Here is a 19,813-nt window from a genome sequence, read left to right as displayed (position 1 = left end):
ATGTAGACGTTTCCCTTACTTGGGAGATGTGTCGTGGTATAACAGTTACTAACGATCATATATGAGAACTAACTTTTCATACCTATCCAGGTGATCATTCTTGGGTGTTAGGCCTCATGTAGACGTTTCCCTTACTTGGGAGATGTGTCGTGGTATAACAGTTACTAACGATCATATATGAGAACTAACTTTTCATACCTATCCGGGCGATCATGCTTGGGTGTTAGACCTCGTGTAGACGTTTCCCTTACTTGGGAGATGTGTCGTGGTATAACAGTTACTAACGATCATATATGAGAACTAACTTTTCATACCTATCCGGGCGATCATGCTTGGGTGTTAGACCTCGTGTAGACGTTTCCCTTACTTGGGAGATGTGTCGTGGTATAACAGTTACTAACGATCATATATGAGAACTAACTTTTCATACCTATCCGGGCGATCATGCTTGGATGGCAGACTTCATGTAGACGTTTCCCTTACTTGGGAGATGTGTCGTGGTATAACAGTTACTAACGATCATATATGAGAACTAACTTTTCATACCTATCCGGGCGATCATGCTTGGATGGCAGACTTCATGAAGACCTTTTGTTTCTTGGGAAATGAATCAAAGATACATCTGAGGAACGGCAGCAGGATTACAGAGGGTCCTGTAGAGCAGGTCCGGGGAGGGTAGAAGGGTACAATAGCAGGACTGCACGCGTGCATTATTGGCCTCCCCTCATTACCCGATTACCTTTTTGTGTTGTGCGCTATGTGCCTTGATGTGCTCCTGCCGTATTAGCTGCACCCTACCTGTTACTGGGACAAAGATTAATGAAGAAACTCCTTCCTTTCCGCGCCCCATTTACCAGGAAAAGTGAACTCGTGTAAGGTACGGATGCACCGAACTGCGATCTTTATTGTAGCGAGGGCTGAAATTGAATTGATCCCTTTAAGACTGTCGGTCACTGGCCTGTACATTTGCTGAGGAGTTGTATCAACAGCCTTTGAATAGTTATAATTGTACTGGACTGGAGATATACCACATGATTGCAGAATCATGGACATGTGCCGTCGTTGATTTAAATTGAGACACGCTGTTTTGAGAATTGAATTTCTTCTGTATTTCGAGTGCCAAACACTAATGTTAAGCATGCAAGGTAAAAAACAAGAAATATAGTGGTAAATACACCGATGTCGTGCATAAAACTTGTACAGCAATGTGTTGGCATGCCCAGTGTTGGAGGAGTAAGAACGGGAGATCTATTTGTTTCTTAGCGGTACGGTATATGGTTGCTATTAGTGCGAATGTGGAATACATACTGTTCACAAATTAAATGATTGTCATATGGGCCAACGAGTCTACTTATCAGTACAGCATTTTTATGGAATTTTCAGCATAGTAAAATGAAGATTGTATGTAGCCGAGCTCCGTACGTCAGCTATGAGATACGTCTTTTGATCCCAGCAATTCGTATATAGTATGAATGCGAGAGTTACATCATTACATCTTTTATAACACAGGTCCTTAAAAACGTGTTGTTTGTCCTTCGATCTGTCTGTGCAGTAACTTTTGATAGGAAGGTTCTATAGAGAACTTATTAAATAGGTTCTTCTTAGTCTAAGGAAGACCAATTACTCTATTAGCTTCAGGGTCATATGACACTCCGTCCTTTTATTTGAACACATATGCGATAATGCTTCGTTGTAATCTATCGTGTCCTTCGATACTCTTATTTTATACTCTTTTATCCGATACTTTATATTTTATCCATTACTATTTATTTTTATAAATCAAGATTAAATCATTTTTTGTATCATGTTAAATTTGTTAGGAAGGAACTGTTCTGGCTTTGCCAGTACAAACAAACAAACTGGTTGGCTGGTGCAGACACTCTTCGTCCTATCACGTGTGCTTTACAAACATAAATTTTTATTTGTGTATGTACTAATACCTTCCTAACCTGACGAAGAGGATAGATTCCAATTCTCGAAACGTTGTGTTAAACCTTTTGTAACCATTACGATGATAAATGTCCGAATTCGTGTTATCCCGTCAAACCTTCCATCGTTAACAACGAACTTTACAGCTACAACTAACAAATAAACATACAGAGCACACTCTGTTTACAAGATACTATTAAAAATCATATTATTATTATCTTAAAACTACGATTTTCAAATCTGTTTTGTAAATTAAATCTCTTTGCAATTAAACAGTGGATTTTACTACGTAAACATATACATTGAACTCGTGCCGAGGAGATGTAAACTCGTATTACAGCAATCCTGTGACTTTATTAATAAGTGGCGAGTTTCTCATTTGTGGGTTCGATAGGTAGTTGAGGATATTCTAATGAGAGAGGGGAGGGTTGACAGTACGTGCCGGTGTAGCCGGGCCGCGGAGGGGTGTGTGTGGGGTGGGTGCGGGTCGATATGACAATACTGTAGTGACAGTCCTCAGCCGTCTCCGGTACACGTGGGTGACCCGGCCACCGCGCCGTCACCGCTTGTCAACCCTTACAGTAATTAACACAATGTCCACACCATAAAACCATCCATAAAAATCTGCGTTTTATTTTATGGACAGTAACTTTGAATAGCTTAGTCAACCCATTAATCGGCCCGATAAAAATTGCTATGTTTATAGCATCGCAAAGGATTAAACATTTATTTAAAATTGAGAAACAAATATTTTTATTATTTCCGTAACTGGATACAATCGGGCTTGTTACAGTAATATTACGTAGAAAATATTAGTATAAGTAATTTATAATACAAATGCTCATGTTATAAAATACAAACAAGATTCTCCCTAAAATTATAAATTTAAAATATTTATCTATTGTTTTTAAAATGAGTATTTTAGAAAGAGAACACAGATAATCTACAGAAAGTTAATGAATGACCCATACCTGTCATCAATACCAGCCTAAAAACCTACTAGTTCGTTTTGTCGTGTAGTTCGTTAACAACTAGTAGACTGCAATATAGTCGGCATAGCTACAATTTCAGTACCTGCAAGATTAGACATACATTTTGAATTAAAAATAAATATAATTCAACCATAACATGTTTTTCCAAAGGTTAATTTACATTCTTAAACCAGTTTAAAATACTAATAATGTGTCAACTGCGTTTCACGGCCGTATGTAGATTGTGATTGACAAATTACGTCAAAAACCGTGACCTCTTTTTAGTTATCTTACAAAGTTCTCTCAGGCATAAATTTATGGATCTTGTAAACTTCGGGTTTAATCTAAGACATTTCTTAGATTGGATAATACATCGATTTGCTAAATCTAATAACATTAAAATCAAATACAATTCAACTTAGTATCAACGGATAATCTTCTATTCACCATCCTGAGCAAATAGTCTAACCAGTGAGATTCTGGAAATAATTAATTCTCATGATGACAACCAATTACTCAGATACACGCCGGAAACAGCTGTTTATATAACAAACAAGGTTTTCACAAAAACGTATTAACTACAATGATAGGCAAATAAACAATATTTCTGAAGAATAAATGCGTGATTCCTTTTTAATCTTGGTTCTTTCCTAAATGTTGGTTATTATAAATAACAATGGGAAAGTCGATAGCCGAGTGATATAAATCGGGTTCAAGTCCTGGCCGACCAGTATTTTTTATCACTTCAGTTCGAATAACCCCTTACTATACTTCTTGAAGTCCTCAGCTAAGTTTGTAATTTTGAGAACATGAGTGCAGTAGGGCAAAAACGAGGTCGGCTTATTAAATTTCAACATCAAAAATGTATTTACATGCGTTAAATTATAACAAATCTACAATCAAATAGTTTCTGGAATTCCATTTAACTCTTAACAGCCAAACAGTGTTTAACGTAATCAAAATCATTACAAAGTTGTAAATGATTCTAAAACGTTTTTGACGTTTGCAGTTGAAATATATATCTAGAAGATTGTGTGTTCCGGTGACGTACACTGCTCTGTTCTGTTTAAGTAAAAACTGTAAAAAGAGGGTTAAGCGAGTATGAAATAATTTCAAGAACGGTGGGAACTGTGAGAAAGACGACCCCTCTTGTAAGTCCTGTGTTCAAGCACTTCTCCTAGTCCCACCCCATTTCTGGCCGTACAGTCTGGTGTTGTGTGTGGCTTTCTTCCAGAATCAATTCCGCACAAGTCGCAAGTTCCCCTGCGACACATACGCAATATTTGTGGCGGAATCCGCTACAAACCAGTGTCTCTAAATCGTTACAACGTTTTGTATTAAAGTGGACGTAATGTTGTGTAAGTCATGAACTCAATAATACGTTTCTTATTAAGATGTTTTAGAAGCTAGAGCGTTGAATTTTATACATTCATTTCTAAACCATTACACAATCGTTTGATAGAGCCTACAGTTATATAAGTGTACAAGTACAAGTGTACAGTAATTAAATTTGATTACAATTAGAAAGAAAGTCTTAATTTAATGCTCTACATAAATAACACTGAGCAGTTATAAGCTGTGACATTAATTCAAGCTAGAACATAATTTAGACGACAAACACAAATTAAATTAAGTGAATTATTCCAGTCCGCAACGAAGCGCTAATAATTAATGATTTCATCGGCCACAGATAGCAGAAACAAACCGCGGCCACTGGACATTCATAATGATAAATTAATGCTATTAGAATAAAACAGTCCAGATATGGCGGAGTATGGTGTAGCGGGGGGGGGGGGGGGTTGTGTCGCAGATAGAGAATCGATCATACTGCTATTGTCTATTGCCGACTGATCGCCCCTGCGCTGCGTCCTGCAAAAAATCCTTTCAATTATTGCTGATTCTCTGAACGTAGTGCCGCTTTTGTTCTGTTTCCTGCAAATGGAAAAAGTAAACAAATAAAATTGGCCCAGTTACTTCCTGCATGTTTTATTGAGCCTGCCGCCCCATTTACATCACTCAGCCATCGTTCAGCATTTCCTTTTTCATGAACCACAAATACAACTCGTTTGTGGGGGAAGTGGACTTAGCGTGTTCACACTTCCCTCCTTTGCTGATTGAACAGATCACTGTTGAATACTATAATCCTATTTTTCACTATTAGAGGTAACTTTCTAGGATTGGAGTAAGGTTTGTTAAAATTGCGTTCATACGAGGTACCGATCGCGCACTGTACGAGTACTGTAGTATCCTACCTATAGCGTCATAAATCATAAAACTGAGGACAGACGAAATTTAGAGATACCACCTTGTAATCGTTAGTACTCTGCTGCAAGGTTAGATCACAATTCCAAGCAGACAACTGCAAGTCACGAGGATACGAAATAAGTCGCATTTGTCTTGACAATCTCAGTTTTAGGGCGTTAATCTTAATTTGTTTAGTCATAGTCCTTTCAATTTCTTGAAGACAGGAAAAATAAATCAGGCCCACAGAAAAACGGCGGAAGACAAGGATTAGAATATTTTTACAGGTTTTAAGTTTAGAGGTGTAGGAAAGATGAGTGAAGGGAACAACGTGATTTTATGTATTTAAAAACTAATTTTATTATTTTACATTATATTGAAATACACGCATTTTTCGTTTTTCTTAATTACGGCAGGTCATTCATTGCACTTTAATTCATAAGAGAGCATGAAAACTTATATCTCGGTCATCAGCTATTGATTTGGGCCTGGTTAAAACATTGTCAAAAATTACGGAAATGCCTATAACTCCACGTGGTGACCAAAAACCAAATTGTTCTACCCAAAAACCAAAGATATCTAAAGTACAATGTCTCTGAAAAAATCCATCTGCGTTTTTGTAATTGGACATTAGAGGTTGACCCACAAATCATCAATATACTGTTTACAACCAAATACTAACCAGACATTACGAATAAAATTGAGTAGGCGGTAAAGTAAAGTTAAGACCAAAATCCAATTGCACTACTTCAGAACTCTGAGCTTTAGCATTACTATATCCCGCAGGAAATCATCGTGGACGATGCAATACACATTTAACTTTTCCTGGCTCAAATCTATTATACGATGATTTTGACGTTGGATTAAGTTACTCGGGTACGATATACACTTCCTGAAGCCTTCGGTGGCCATTCACATGCTATGATGTGCCATCTCGTATAGAAATCTGCTGATAATACTGTACACAAGTCGAATTATTTGATTTAACAATGTTAGTTGAATACGTTTATATACTTAATACCTTATATCGCCTAAATTGATTGTATCGTATTACCTCAAATTAGCTTTAAAGTGTTAAAACCTCATTAGGTACGCCTCTGTTTGTATGTACCCTAAAGCTCCATGTGTATAAATCCTGTCCACTGAATCTGCCACTAAAGGAACGCGTAAAACGCGAAGATTTATGCTGGTTCATGATTCCACGGAATAGCTGTAGGTGTGGGAACTACTATGATGTCACAGGCTCACCTCCCCCATTGCACATTTCTGGAGTAGAGGCGTGCACTCTGTTACGCTTGAGCCGTGAGAGGTCGCACTCGCCGCAATGCACTCACTATTGCAGTTGAGATAACTCTGCCGACCGGTCTCTCTATTAGTCGCTAAGTGTTTGTCGCTGTTAGAACTGCACACATTTTTATCGTCCCCGTAAAGTGTTTCACCATAGAAAACCTGTCACCTATTGCCGCCCTTGCCGACTTAATTGTCGCTAGCTCTTTCCGGCGCCCCGACAGGCACAGTGTATTGTACAATATTTTATACGCGTACTCCGACCGGCCGCTGGGAACCCCGGCCACCTCCACCTCTGATATATCACCGCGGCCGAACCAACAATCACAGTGATCAGGCGTACCAACTGAAATATGTTCTAATTACAGTATCATTGTGGATAATTAAATGTTGGCAAGTTAATTACCGAGGCAGGGCAGACCGAGAACCGTATGGTTCGTCCTACCGGCTCCCGCTCCCGCTCCACCTTCCCTCTCCGCATTCTTTCTCAGCGGAGGCCTCGTATGTGAGTGTGCGTGTGCGTGTGTGCACCTTCACTGTCAACATCACTCTCGGTAAATTAATGAGAAATTGGCCACGATTAATAACCCCACCCCCACCCCCTCCTCCATCGCGAGGTCACTCATAAAACTATTAGCTTGTATATGACCCCTCCTGCCTTGTCGACGCCGCGCCACGCCGGGTCACAATATGTACCGGAGGTGTAATAGATTCCTCCGACTCGCAGTTAGTGTGCGCCAGGCCGTGCGGTAGTCCGGCCAACATTCGTTAACGTTTTATGTGCAATTAAATGTTCCCACGCGCCTGCTTGCTTACAGTCACCTTCGTCACTATCGCTTTGAGACCATTTGTTTCACTAATTAACATAAATATAAATATTGTGCTATGTTTAGTCTTTATCTGTATCATTTTATTGTTTGAATTGTTTAAAAATATGACAATTTTTAATTTTAGTAATTTCATAAACATAGAATATCCCTAACATTTTTGTACTGGTGAGAGCACTCTGTAATGAAATGGTTTTGAGTGTTATCCCTCAAGAACAAAGTTTAAAACCTCAAACATTTTACGATGTTGTTTCTGATCGTTGAATCACAATTGCTATCTCTTTTTAAAGATCTGAGTAATACGCATCGAAACGATGTTTTGTGATTCTTACAGTATGTGTATTGAGTATTTAAGATGTACGTTTAAAATTTCTTAACATTATAAACAAAAATCTATAAATCTTTAAAAGCCTGTGGAAGCGTATAGCTCCTATAATTTTACGAACAAAAACAAGATCATAAGTGTTTGAGGTTAACATTGATCTTATGCGTCTAACAACCAAGATGACCGCCATTACAAATGAATTTTAATTTATCTTAGCACTGTACGTTTGTTTTACCGTTATTTTGTATCTGATTCAGGCTGTTTCCGATGATTACAGAAAACGCCCTATCGATTTAACCACAATTAAATATCTATTGAATAGATTCTCACCTTTATTTGTGTTTTGTCAGAATATTGAGTTCGATTTAGCCAGTTGTGAGTGTATGAGTGTTGTACACCAGTCGCATAGTAAACAGTCGGTACTATTAAAACCGCGTTATCCGTTATATAACAAATAAAAGCTTTCAGAAACGAGCGAATTCCATTTGTAGGCTACATTGACATCGGCCAGCATTGTGCCGAATAAATGAAATTTAGGCCAGAGTTAGCATTAGCCCAACCCAATAGTGTAACTGTTGTGACTAGTAATTTATGTGTCCAGTCTGTCAATATTTGTGTATAACACGGCCTTGGCAGCGTGCCGTGCTGCCATGGACACGGCCAATATGTCTGCAGTACAGTATCTACATCATTCAACATTACCCTACTTCTGTTTATTAATTTGTATCGAGCGCTATCTATTGCGGAAACGCCTCGCTTGGTGGCCGCAGAAAAACGCATCCTTGAATAGTAACAAGTTGTCGAGTCAGATCCAATGTACGGCTCCGGGGATATTACTTATAACGTCGATTGCATCAGAAGGGGCGAAGCTAGAACGGTTCAATATTTCAATAAAAGCGCAATTAATATTTTTTACAGATAAGCGTTAAACCTTGTTCTCGTTTGAGTGACGTGTTGGCACTGGAACTAGAGTGATCGATTTATTATCGGGACAGAAACAAGTTATTTAGCCAGTACCAGTTGCATGTCTGCTGGCTGATCAAGGGATATAAAGTATATGCGGCATCCCCCTGCGTGCTGTGGATTATTGATCACGCTCAAATATGAAATGATAAAAATTTACTGATTCTCGTTTTTAAAATTTAATTTAACTTAATTTCAATGTCAGCACGTGAATTTTTTTGATCAAACTTTACGTAATACTTTACAAGTACATTTTCGAAAATAGAATACTGGTAGTAGTGTCAAACTTTTCACCATAAGAAGGTAGTTGCTGCTGTCACCAAAAGAGTTGGACTTGCATACACAGTGCATATCAGACGTTGTGATACAGACCACCCACTTAATTTTCTGTTGATTTGTTTCCTTTAGCCACTAAGTTACAAAGAAATAATAGTTCCTGAGAAAAATTATGCCAGAACAAAAATATTAGTTTTCATCACTAGAAACAAAACGGATTGTTTCGTTGCGCGATCGAGTTTTACGAATGAAGCGAAGCCGAAGTTGGATATGCGAATATTTCCGAAAGAAACTTTAGCTCCGCGTTCTGGTCAACGTTTTTATCAAATGGAAGTCAAAAATTAAAACCTACTATTCAATTTTTAAGTATAAGCCATCTAAAATAATAAGTGGATATTAAGTTGGGTACTTCTTGTTATAACCAACTACCTGACATTAAATTGGTTAGTGGGTTGAGAATAACTCCCTGAGCACCGGGTGAGTTTTAGTCCTCAGCTGTTTTAAAGTAAACACAAACTCCCTCATAGGCTTAACATTGGAACTTTGAAAGTCAGTGGATCAGAGTCCTATTTTCGGATTTATATAAATCCATAAAATGCATATCTAGAATGTAAGAGCTTTCGATTGATTCCAAATACGCATAGAAAATAATAGTTTAGGTACCTATCATCGCAGTAAAAAAAATTGTAAAAAAACCTTTTAATACACCGTGTCCCAAAAAAAACTGAACAACTTTAAAGCCTAATAAAATCCGCAAAGTTAAATTTAGATTATTATAAGCATGACCACATGAAGGTAGAGTTTATAAAGTTTTTTTTAATGTTAGTTGTAAAGATCAGCTGTTTCATTGTTGTTTGCTCAAACTGCTTAACCCCAAAACATAACCTACAATAAAGCAGTCACTATGAATGCACAGGAGAAAGCGCAGTGTGTTGAGTGGTACATTGAAACCAAATCAGATATTGTAGTGCAAAGAAGGTTTAGAACACGCTATGGTCGCCATCCACCATCAAGGAACAGCATTCGAGCCTGGTATGATAAGTTCATGTTAACTGGCAGCATAAAACATTCAAAAAACAATGGTAGGCCTAAACTGCCAAATGAAGCTATTGAGAACGTGCAACAAACATTTCTACGGAGTCCTCAAAAATCTATTCGCACTGCAGCACGTGAGTTAAATTTATCAAAATCCAGTGTTCAAAGAATTTTAAAGAAAAATTTGAAAATGAAACCTTATAAGCTGCAAATTTTGCAGCAAATTACTCCAGATGACAAACTTAAACGTAAACACTTTGCAGTTACTGTGCTTGATCGTTTAACTGCTGATGAGAACTTTCTAAAGAAGGTAGTGTTTTCTGATGAGGCCACGTTCCATGTATGTGGAAAAGTGAATAAACATAACGTGCGTATTTGGGGTACAGAAAGACCATATCAAGTTCGGGAACATGTTCGAGACAGTCCCAAGTTAAATGTGTGGTGTGCTATTTCCTATGACAGACTTATTGGCCCGTTTTTCTTCAATGAAAAAACAATTAATGGTAACATTTATCTAGACATGCTAGAAAACTACGCTTACCCACAGCTAGAAGACCTACAGCCCAACGTTTTTTTTTCAACAAGATGGTGCCCCTCCGCACTGGAACTTATTTGTAAGAGAATCACTTGATGACACTTTCCCTCGTCGGTGGATTGGGCGCGGTGGTTCCATAGCCTGGCCCCCACGGTCCCCAGACATAACACCATGTGATTTTTTTGTCTGGGGATTTGTAAAAGACCAGGTTTTCAAGTCTAAAGTGTTAAACATTCAAGAATTGAGACTAAGGATTATCACGGCCTTTTCCAAAATTAATGAGGAAATGCGTCATCGAGTGTGGGCAGAGTTAGATAGCCGAATCGACTATCTTTTTGCCAACAATGGAAACCATGTTGAGGTTCACAAATAAAGGTTGTACCCAAAATAACTTAAGATTATGCGTGTTACTTTAAATCAAAAAATTCTTTTATATGTGTGTTATTAAAATAATTACAATCTAATAAAGTTGTTCAGTTTTTTTTGGGACACGGTGTATAAAGTACACTGCATAATTCATTATAGTCATACTGTCATATTTATGTATGGAAAACAGCTGTTATTTATGTACAATGAAACAATAACAAAGTTCAGGGTTATCATACATTCATGGAGCAATTTAAATATGAAAAAGGCTGTTCTTTGTGCGGGTTACATATTATAATACTAAATTAACAGTAATTATAATAAGTAAAAAATATGAATCACATATACTCATACGAGACGATCTATGTACAAGGGAATAAGTTGGCTGCAGTATAATAAGAGGCCACCACCACAATAGAATCGTAGTATATAATCAAAAACAGTAAAAAGTAACTAAATGTTAAACTGTTTTGTTTATTACATTTATTTTATAGATACACAACACAGATAATTTTTATGCAACATAATTCGGTTCAACATTTTTATTTCTATGGTTTAGATAATCATAAATATAATTATATTGTGGTGGTGGCCTCTTATTATACTGCAGCCACTAAGTTTTTAGAATGTGATAAAATAATAATAAATATAATGTCTAGTTATTTTAAAATAAAAACGCTGTACTGATAGTACAAACACTACTGAAGAACCACCCGTAAGTGTAAGATACACCTGTTATTAATTACATAATGTTACAATTGCATAGCATACAGTATAATGTGAATATTAAAGTAATGGCGACGTTTGCTAAGTGAAGTAATATGTTGTGATAATGTTGCAGTGGTTCTGCTGGATACGGCTACAGAGCCCACACTGGAGTGGACACGCTATCCCTTCGGTCCGGCCGCTAACACGCCAGGGGTGAGTTTACATTTACACTTACACTTTACTTGTTTATCCATCGTAAATTACAGTTGAAACGTAGCTTAGGGTAAGGCTGCAACTCTGTAACCGAGTGTTCATGGGTTCGATTCCCGGGGAGGCCAACACAAATTTGAAAATACGTTTGGACCGTTTTATCTTAAAAATGTGGTATCAATTAAAACCGTTATTGAAAGAAACTCCATACGAAAAATGGGGGAACATTAAGCGAGACCTTTTTTACGGTACCATTTATTTCTATCATCAGGACTTCATCAATCTCAACTAATTGTAATTGAAATTTTTTGTGCTCTTGAATTGATTAACAGTTCAAATTTTGTGACCTTTGTTACAACTGTGTTAGACTAAATTAAACTATTAAAGAAATACAATTTTGCATCAAAAACTTATCAAAGAAAAATTACTTCGTTGTACAAATTCCTGCAGTTCGTTCTGGAGATGATTAAGACCTTTAGAACTCAAAATTTACTCGAACAAAACAGTAATATTTTAACATTTGTATGTGAAAAAGATAAGGGTACAGGATTTTGCCGCACATGTGCCATCGTTCAGTAACACATCAGTAACACATTTAGGATCACTGAACGATGGAAAATGTCCGGAAAATCCTGTTTCTTTCACAATCCTTCCATCGGCAAAAATAAACTTCAAACAAAGATAAGAGTAAGTAAGCAAATTAAAGAAAAGTAAAAAAAATGGAAAAAAGTAAACATTTGATTGTAGCTCCAGAGCGGGCAGAATACGACAGTAGTGACATAGAGGAATAAGTTTGACTGTAACATTCTTCTGTTCCTTTCATTGCTCACTGTTACAACTAACCGCCACAGTCGCAGTACCGTGAGCCTAGTAGAGTACACTGTAGGTACGGTCGAGGTGCTCGGCTACAGCCAGTAATTGAAAGCCCGCGGTTGCGTGCTGCGGACCCTACCGCGTCTTCAATGACACCACTCACAAGTCGACCATATTTTGGGCCCGATTTATGTTCCCAGCCGGCTAGACTCGGACATGCGAATCTGCTCGGTCCCGTGCGTGCGCCCCCCTGCCTGGGGCTCGGCCCCCGGCCTCGGTTCGTTAATGGAGCGCTTTAACACTAACATTTACTTATCTTCCTTGTTATTTATTCTGCAGGATGCCATTTGTTTAGGGCAATAACTTAATATGTTTATTTCAAACAGTTAATTATTTTCTTGGAATTACTTCCAGGGAAACAAATTTGTCTGTTAAATGAACTCTGCTCTCTTGAACGTATAAGAGAATCTATTTCTGTATTGAATACAAACGTTGTAAGAAATCAGTAATCGTGAGGATGATGATCGTTTTGGAACATATTAATTACCTTATTGTTAATTACCTTATTTCTTACTCCGCTGATAGTGGTGGGCTAGACGCTATTAGTTAACCAGCAAACTAGGCCAATATTAATTTACTACCAAACTTTCGTACTAGCGGTCAAACAGTGTAAAACAGCTTAGTTAGAAATCATCTCCGTTAGAAGAATAACATCTGATTGAGCTGAATTTTTTTTTACTTCGAGTGCTCTACTCTACTGCGCATGCGCGTACCAGCACCGTTGTACGACAATGTCACTACTGGTTGTGTCTGGCTAATTTGGGCTTCATATACAGTAGCGCTCCTGACCCAGCTGAGACGTAAGTTGACAGGGCGGTTTGTTCGAACACCGTCTTCAACTAATTGTAAAACTATTTTTTGTAGAGCATCCATCTTTTTAATCGATCTTCCACGGCTAACAGTCCCAATTTCATTCAATAAGCGCAACAACGGGTACAAGCTTGGAGATTCTTTCACCCGACCCAGTGACATGGAAAGGTTAACGAATAGAATTCAGAATTTAAGAAGATACAAATATAATGAACACTCTACCGAGTTCGGATATAAGCTACGCAATATAACCGGAGTCTCTTCCTTACAGGCACGTACAGGAGTATACTAACCGTACGCATAATTAACCCTCCATACCGATAACTATAATTCTTACTAAATTGTCATACGTTGGAACAGACAAGTTGACTAGGGAAAGTCGATCTATGTCGGCGGAAATTGAAAGCGAATATGCGAGTGAAACCAGATCAACAAAAAGGGTGAAGTGTCGGCCGCAGATAAATATACATGAATCCACTTTCAGCGGTAGCGAGTGGCGCGGGTTTCTTCAAACATGCACCAACGAGTTTCGCCGATTAAGTCTTCAATTTAGTTGCACATACAAACCTGTAATTGTAGGGTCGATGGGCCGCTACGCGGACGGCATAGGCAATCGCGTCACATGACTAATATAGCAGCCCTACCCCTTGTATCATTATTGTGTTGTAACTGTCGTTGATGTATCGGTCTATCTGGCCCGGCCGCCAGTGTTGGGCAGTGGTCAGCCTTGTGCGTGTTGTATTACACGGAGGCGATCTCTTACTCACATTTAGTATTAATATTTACAACAAACCTTACATACACTGTTGGAATTTTAACTCGGCTCTTACTCATCAGTTCTATTTTTAAAGGTGAAATACCGTACTATCAAATTATAAAATCCGGTACCTAGAAGACGTACGGCTGGGACTCTACAACGTAGAGAATTCTCGAATTTCACCGTCATCTCTGCAGTATTATATGATTACAGTCTATGTGTGTACACAGTGGGCCGACGGTACAGTACGTTGCGGTAAGCCTGATTAATCCATGTTCAGACAAATGTCCTGTGATCACTACATGCCTCCCACCGTCGTCCCTGCTATACTATCTGATTACGGTATGTGTATACGGTAGGCCTCCGATACAGTATGTTACGGTAAGCCTAACCCCGTGCTCAGACAGCTGTCCCCTGATTACTGTATACCTCCCACCGTCATCTTTGCTATATTTACCGATTACGGTATGTGTATACGGTAGGCCTCCGGTACAGTACGTTACGGTAAGCCTAATCCCGTGCTCAGACAGCTGTCCCCGGATCACTTTACATCTCCCACTGTCATCTCTGTTTTCTTATCTGATTTATTTCCACCGAGGTTAATCATTCAAGACGTGCTCAGCTCAGACAACAAAATCCCCGGCTTATCCGCCGCCACTTATCTCTCCTTATCCTCCCGCACCGGCTCGGCTCGACCCGGTCCTCCTGCTCACTGCCTACAAATTTGTCTCTTTGTGCGGCGGGACGTGGCCCGGCGGTATATTCGGTCAGGTAAGCGAGATATCAATAGTAACCCCCGCGCGCATGGGCTATACGCACCATTACTCTCCTAGATTATAAATGGACAACACCGATTCAATCCGTGTTCTTTGACAGAATATATAATACATTCATTCCGGGACGTAATCATGCATGTCAACATTCACACTCAGTGTTTGATTTTAAAAGGTCCTTTACATTATTAATAAAAGCTTAAAACGTTCTGTACAGAGCAATAATAAATTGTTTTCATGTAAAATTGACTTGTAAAATTTAAAGTTAATTAATTAAACGTTAATGTTAATTAATATAAAAAATAAATACAATTACAACATTAAATTTCAGGTGGTGAAGTTAGGTATCTGTTTGTGTAATTGAACATCAGAGGCTGACCATAAATTATGAAGAAAATGTTTACAAGCAAATACTAACCAGGCATTACGAATAAAATTTAGTGGGTGGTAAAGTAAAGCTGTTAAGACAAGCATAGAGAGGTTAAAGGTCAAACGTCTGCACGGCTAGGGAATGGTGATGGGTCGTGGCTTCCACTATAAGAATGCTTGAATAGAACGGGTACCTATACCATATATCCCTATAAACGTGCCTGTCGTTTAACAGGGGTGTATCTGTCTATGGCGAACCGGAGTCTTACGCATTGTTTTAAGTAAAAAGGAATAAAGGAATTGATTTATACGATTATTAACATCTCAGGATGAGATGAAATGTACGTTTCTAGGATTAAATACATTTTTGTGATGATATATTACTAAATTTATCAGTACAACATCGCGCTTTAAAAGCATTACCTGCCATGGATGTTTTACTTTTACACTTTTGTTATGGATGATCGTAATTATAACTATTAACATTTGTATTTATTACAATTTAAGGTTGGGTCATTACATCGTCATATAAACTCGTTAAGCTTAAACCGTAGTTTTATTAAGACCAAGTATAAATGACTTAGGTATTAAATATGGAATATTGTCACTAACAAAAATAATAAATGTTTGCATTGTAAAAGCATAAACTAAATATTGTTGGTAGAGGCAAATTATATTTACGCCTTCTATCGTAGCTATACATTATGTAGGTAATCCTTACTAATGTTTCCACAACATAGTATTCTGAATATAATACGACAAATCAAATTTAAACATCTTTTTCAATAGTTGTTCTTAATTTCACTCCTGATCAAAATGGAAAACAAGTGTTAATGACATTAAGATATGCAGATGGCAACGTTTGTCCACTTTCCATTCAAAAATAGATTAGTCTTTGACATACATTTTCTAACTGATTAAACTATCATGCTATTTATAAATCTGCAACATTTTAATGATTCAGGTAATCGTGTTTCGCTGCAGTAATTTTATTAGTAGAATGTATGACCAAATTAAACAGTTACGCATTTATAACTTTATGAATGACGAAAAATGTCTTGTCTTGTCTATCTGTCCGTCCGTGCTATAAACCGTGATAAAAATGTCCTGGTGACTTGAAACTTAGTACATAGGTTTAATTTTGCTTTATTTATATGTTTGTGGTCAAAAGGTTAGAGGGCAATAAAGTCGTTACGTTATTTCGGGTCCTTGGTTACTCAATTGTATCGGCTTATTATGCGTAACGGCGATCAAAGTTTTTATGGATACGAGTTATAAATACACATTTTAAACACATCAAGCAGTACTGAAATTATTCCAAGAAGATGACTTGTGTTTGTAATATGGAATCCTGATTACAGGAATCAATCTTAATGTATATTACTTAAATTGTGAGTACTTCAAAATTAATTCAGGGAAACCATGCTTGTATGTCATCTCACATGCTTATGAAATCCTGATTAAGGTTTTCAATCTTAATAATGTACATTAGTTAAAATGTGAGTACTTCAAAATTAATCCAGGAAAACCATGTTTGTCATATCACTTACTTATGGAATCTTGATTAAGGTTTTCAATCTTAATAATGTACATTAGTTAAAATGTGAGTACTTCAAAATTAATCCAGGACAACCATGTTTGTTTGTCATATCACAGACTTATGGAATCCTGATTACGGGTATCAATTTTAATGTACATTACCTAAAATGTGAGTAGTCCAAAATTTAATCACTTAAATCAATCTACACGTGTTGGTTACGACAGAGACACTCGACTCATCAGTGTTTCACCGACCCCCCTATATTCGTGCCGAGACTGGAGGGTGGGACGTGACAAATGTAGACGATCTGTTAGGACTAATAATGCGTAAATATAGAGCTCAATATGTTGACTAGACGTATGGTTGGTGTCAGTGTCGTCGAGCTCCTGGTAGCCTCGCTGTCTTCATCGTCGGTTATTTCTGATTCTTCAGTACTAGTATGAGGTGGACGAAGAACTAGACTTAATTCAAAAATTATTTTTGAATCATTATTCCTATACGGGCTTTATAAGTTCCAAACTCAAACCATATTTTGTATTTATTCGTCAGCGATGTACTCTTACATTTCGTCTTACCATACATATATTTAACAAAATAGAGCTGAACTTGCACTGATTCAATCATATACAGACTGACTAACTATAATTCTATACAATAAAAAAACGCATGTACGTTCGACCGAAGAATGAGTAACTTAATTCCCAACTGAACTGTAGCAGCAGGAAGAAGACATACTGGAAAGGCTTCAATATCTAATCGCAGTGAGTTTATACTGACTCGGTAACTTCATCTGTTGGAGACAGGAGAAACCCGCTTCCACCGCACGAATATGAACTGAATGAATGAAGATGCTGATTTAAGTTCCCAGAGTTGAGGTTGTGCTGACTGCTGACCGGGCGTCACAGCCCGCTGAGTCGTCTCTCACTTTCCCCCGGCGATGGCCCGGTTCGATCCCCGCACCGCACCACACGACCGGCTCCGGACTCGTGAACCGGCGATCGCTGCTGCAATCTCACCCTGTCTTGGTTTATTGCCCGTTTCAAATGGTCGTCCAAATGTAATTGGAACCGTTCACGTGTACCGAGCAGTTGTGAGAGTGGCTAAGTGTGAGAGAAGATCAACTCAGATGTTATCAGAAATGAATTGTGGTGTTGCGCATGGCGTAGGACGTAAGAATTCCTTGAGTACTGGATTGGTGGATTGTACACCGCATGATGGTGCAAGACGTAAGAGTTCCTTTGAGTACTGGATTGTTGGCTTGTACACAATGTGATGGCGCAAGACGTAAGAGTTCCTTGAGTACTGGATTGTTGGCTCATACACCGTGTGATGGCACAGGACGTAAAGGTTCTTTGAATACTGGATTGTTGGCTTGTACACAATGTGATGGCGCAAGACGTAAGAGTTCCTTGAGTACTGGATTGTTGGCTTGTACACAATGTGATGGCGCAAGACGTAAGAGTTCCTTGAGTACTGGATTGTTGGCTTGTACACCGTGATGGCGCAAGACGTAAAGGTTCTTTGAATACTGGATTGTTGGCTTGTACACAATGTGATGGCGCAAGACGTAAGAGTTCCTTTTCCTTGAGTACTGGATTGTTGGCTTGTACACAATGTGATGGCGCAAGACGTAAGAGTTCCTTGAGTACTGGATTGTTGGCTTGTACACCGCATGATGGCGCAAGACGTAAAGGTTCTTTGAAAACTGGATTGTTGGCTTGTACACAATGTGATGGCGCAAGACGTAAGAGTTCCTTGAGTACTGGATTGTTGGCTTGTACACAATGTGATGGCGCAAGACGTAAGAGTTCCTTGAGTACTGGATTGTTGGCTTGTACACAATGTGATGGCGCAAGACGTAAAGGTTCTTTGAATACTGGATTGTTGGCTTGTACACAATGTGATGGCGCAAGACGTAAAGGTTCTTTGAATACTGGATTGTTGGCTTGTACACAATGTGATGGCGCAAGACGTAAGAGTTCCTTGAGTACTGGATTGTTGGCTTGTACACAATGTGATGGCGCAAGACGTAAGAGTTCCTTGAGTACTGGATTGTTGGCTTGTACACCGCGTGATGGCACACGACCTAAGAGTTCGTTGAGTACTGGATTGTTGGCTTGTACACCGTATGATGGTACAGGACGCAGAATTCATGTTGTACTTAAAGTTGACTTGTGTTCACATTGTCTGCGCCATCACACGGTTCATGAGTTCACGATTTACTGGATTATTGGCTTGTACACCATGTGGATGGCGCAGGACGCAGCATTCGCGATGTACTGGAAGTTGACTTGCACTCTGTGATGGTGCAGCACGTTTATGATTTATTGTATTGTTGGCTTGTATATCATGTGGATGGCGCAGTACGCAGAACTCACTTGCATGGTGCAGAGGTCCCGATGTTTCCGTTGGTTGTTTTGTACAAAAACAAGTTTCATGTTTGAAAAGTCTTGGCGTCTAAAAGAAAGTTTAGGTTTTTAAAGTCAGTTCATTCTTAGCCAAAAAATGTTAATATGGAGAACCAGTAGTTAATATAAATGAATAATGTATTGATTTACAATAATATGTATTAGTTAATTTTGAAACAACAATAAATTTATTTTGTTTTCTGGTGAACCGTTCAGAGATTTATATCAGTAATTAATTAAGTTGGAAATACATTTTTTAATAGCTTTTAAATAATTGACAAACCTACGAAACCAAAATTGTGAGCTACAAAATAACAGGACCTTGGTAGGATTAGAAATACCCGCCACAGGCATTTCAGATAGGGAGAAACGGCATAGCTTAAAATGATTTGTAACATTGTGTAATATGCTCGTAACAAAATAGTCCAGCTGTATCGCGGCGACAGTGAGTGTGTGGCCGCAGTAGCAGACGCGCGTGCGTCCGCGTGCCATTCTCTCTGTTTATTTGTTTCACTGAATAATATCCCGTGATGAATGGCAGTTTAAGTGTTTCGTGACGGTTGCTGAGCCGGTTTTATTTATTATTGCTTTTATCTGAACCTTCTTCTAG

At 38.3% G+C, this 19,813-nt stretch overlaps 1 protein-coding gene across 6 annotated transcripts in view; it reads left to right on the top strand.

Moving 5' to 3' along the window:
• Positions 1 to 19,813, top strand: part of LOC124362746 (ephrin type-B receptor 1-B) — a 282,208-nt gene that overhangs the window by 178,786 nt on the left and 83,609 nt on the right. For all 6 annotated transcript variants that reach the window (XR_006922494.1, XR_006922495.1, XM_046817494.1 and 3 more), the window contains exon 3: positions 11,597 to 11,676. Coding sequence is in view for 4 of the 6 variants with exons in the window: in XM_046817494.1 (XP_046673450.1) it covers positions 11,597 to 11,676 (80 nt within the window). In the remaining 2 variants the exon portion in view is untranslated. The remainder of the gene's footprint in view (positions 1 to 11,596; positions 11,677 to 19,813) is intronic.

This window comes from Homalodisca vitripennis, chromosome 5, assembly GCF_021130785.1.
Source record: "Homalodisca vitripennis isolate AUS2020 chromosome 5, UT_GWSS_2.1, whole genome shotgun sequence".
Classification (NCBI taxonomy): domain Eukaryota; kingdom Metazoa; phylum Arthropoda; class Insecta; order Hemiptera; family Cicadellidae; genus Homalodisca; species Homalodisca vitripennis.
This window is presented reverse-complemented; position numbering and strand designations above follow the sequence as displayed.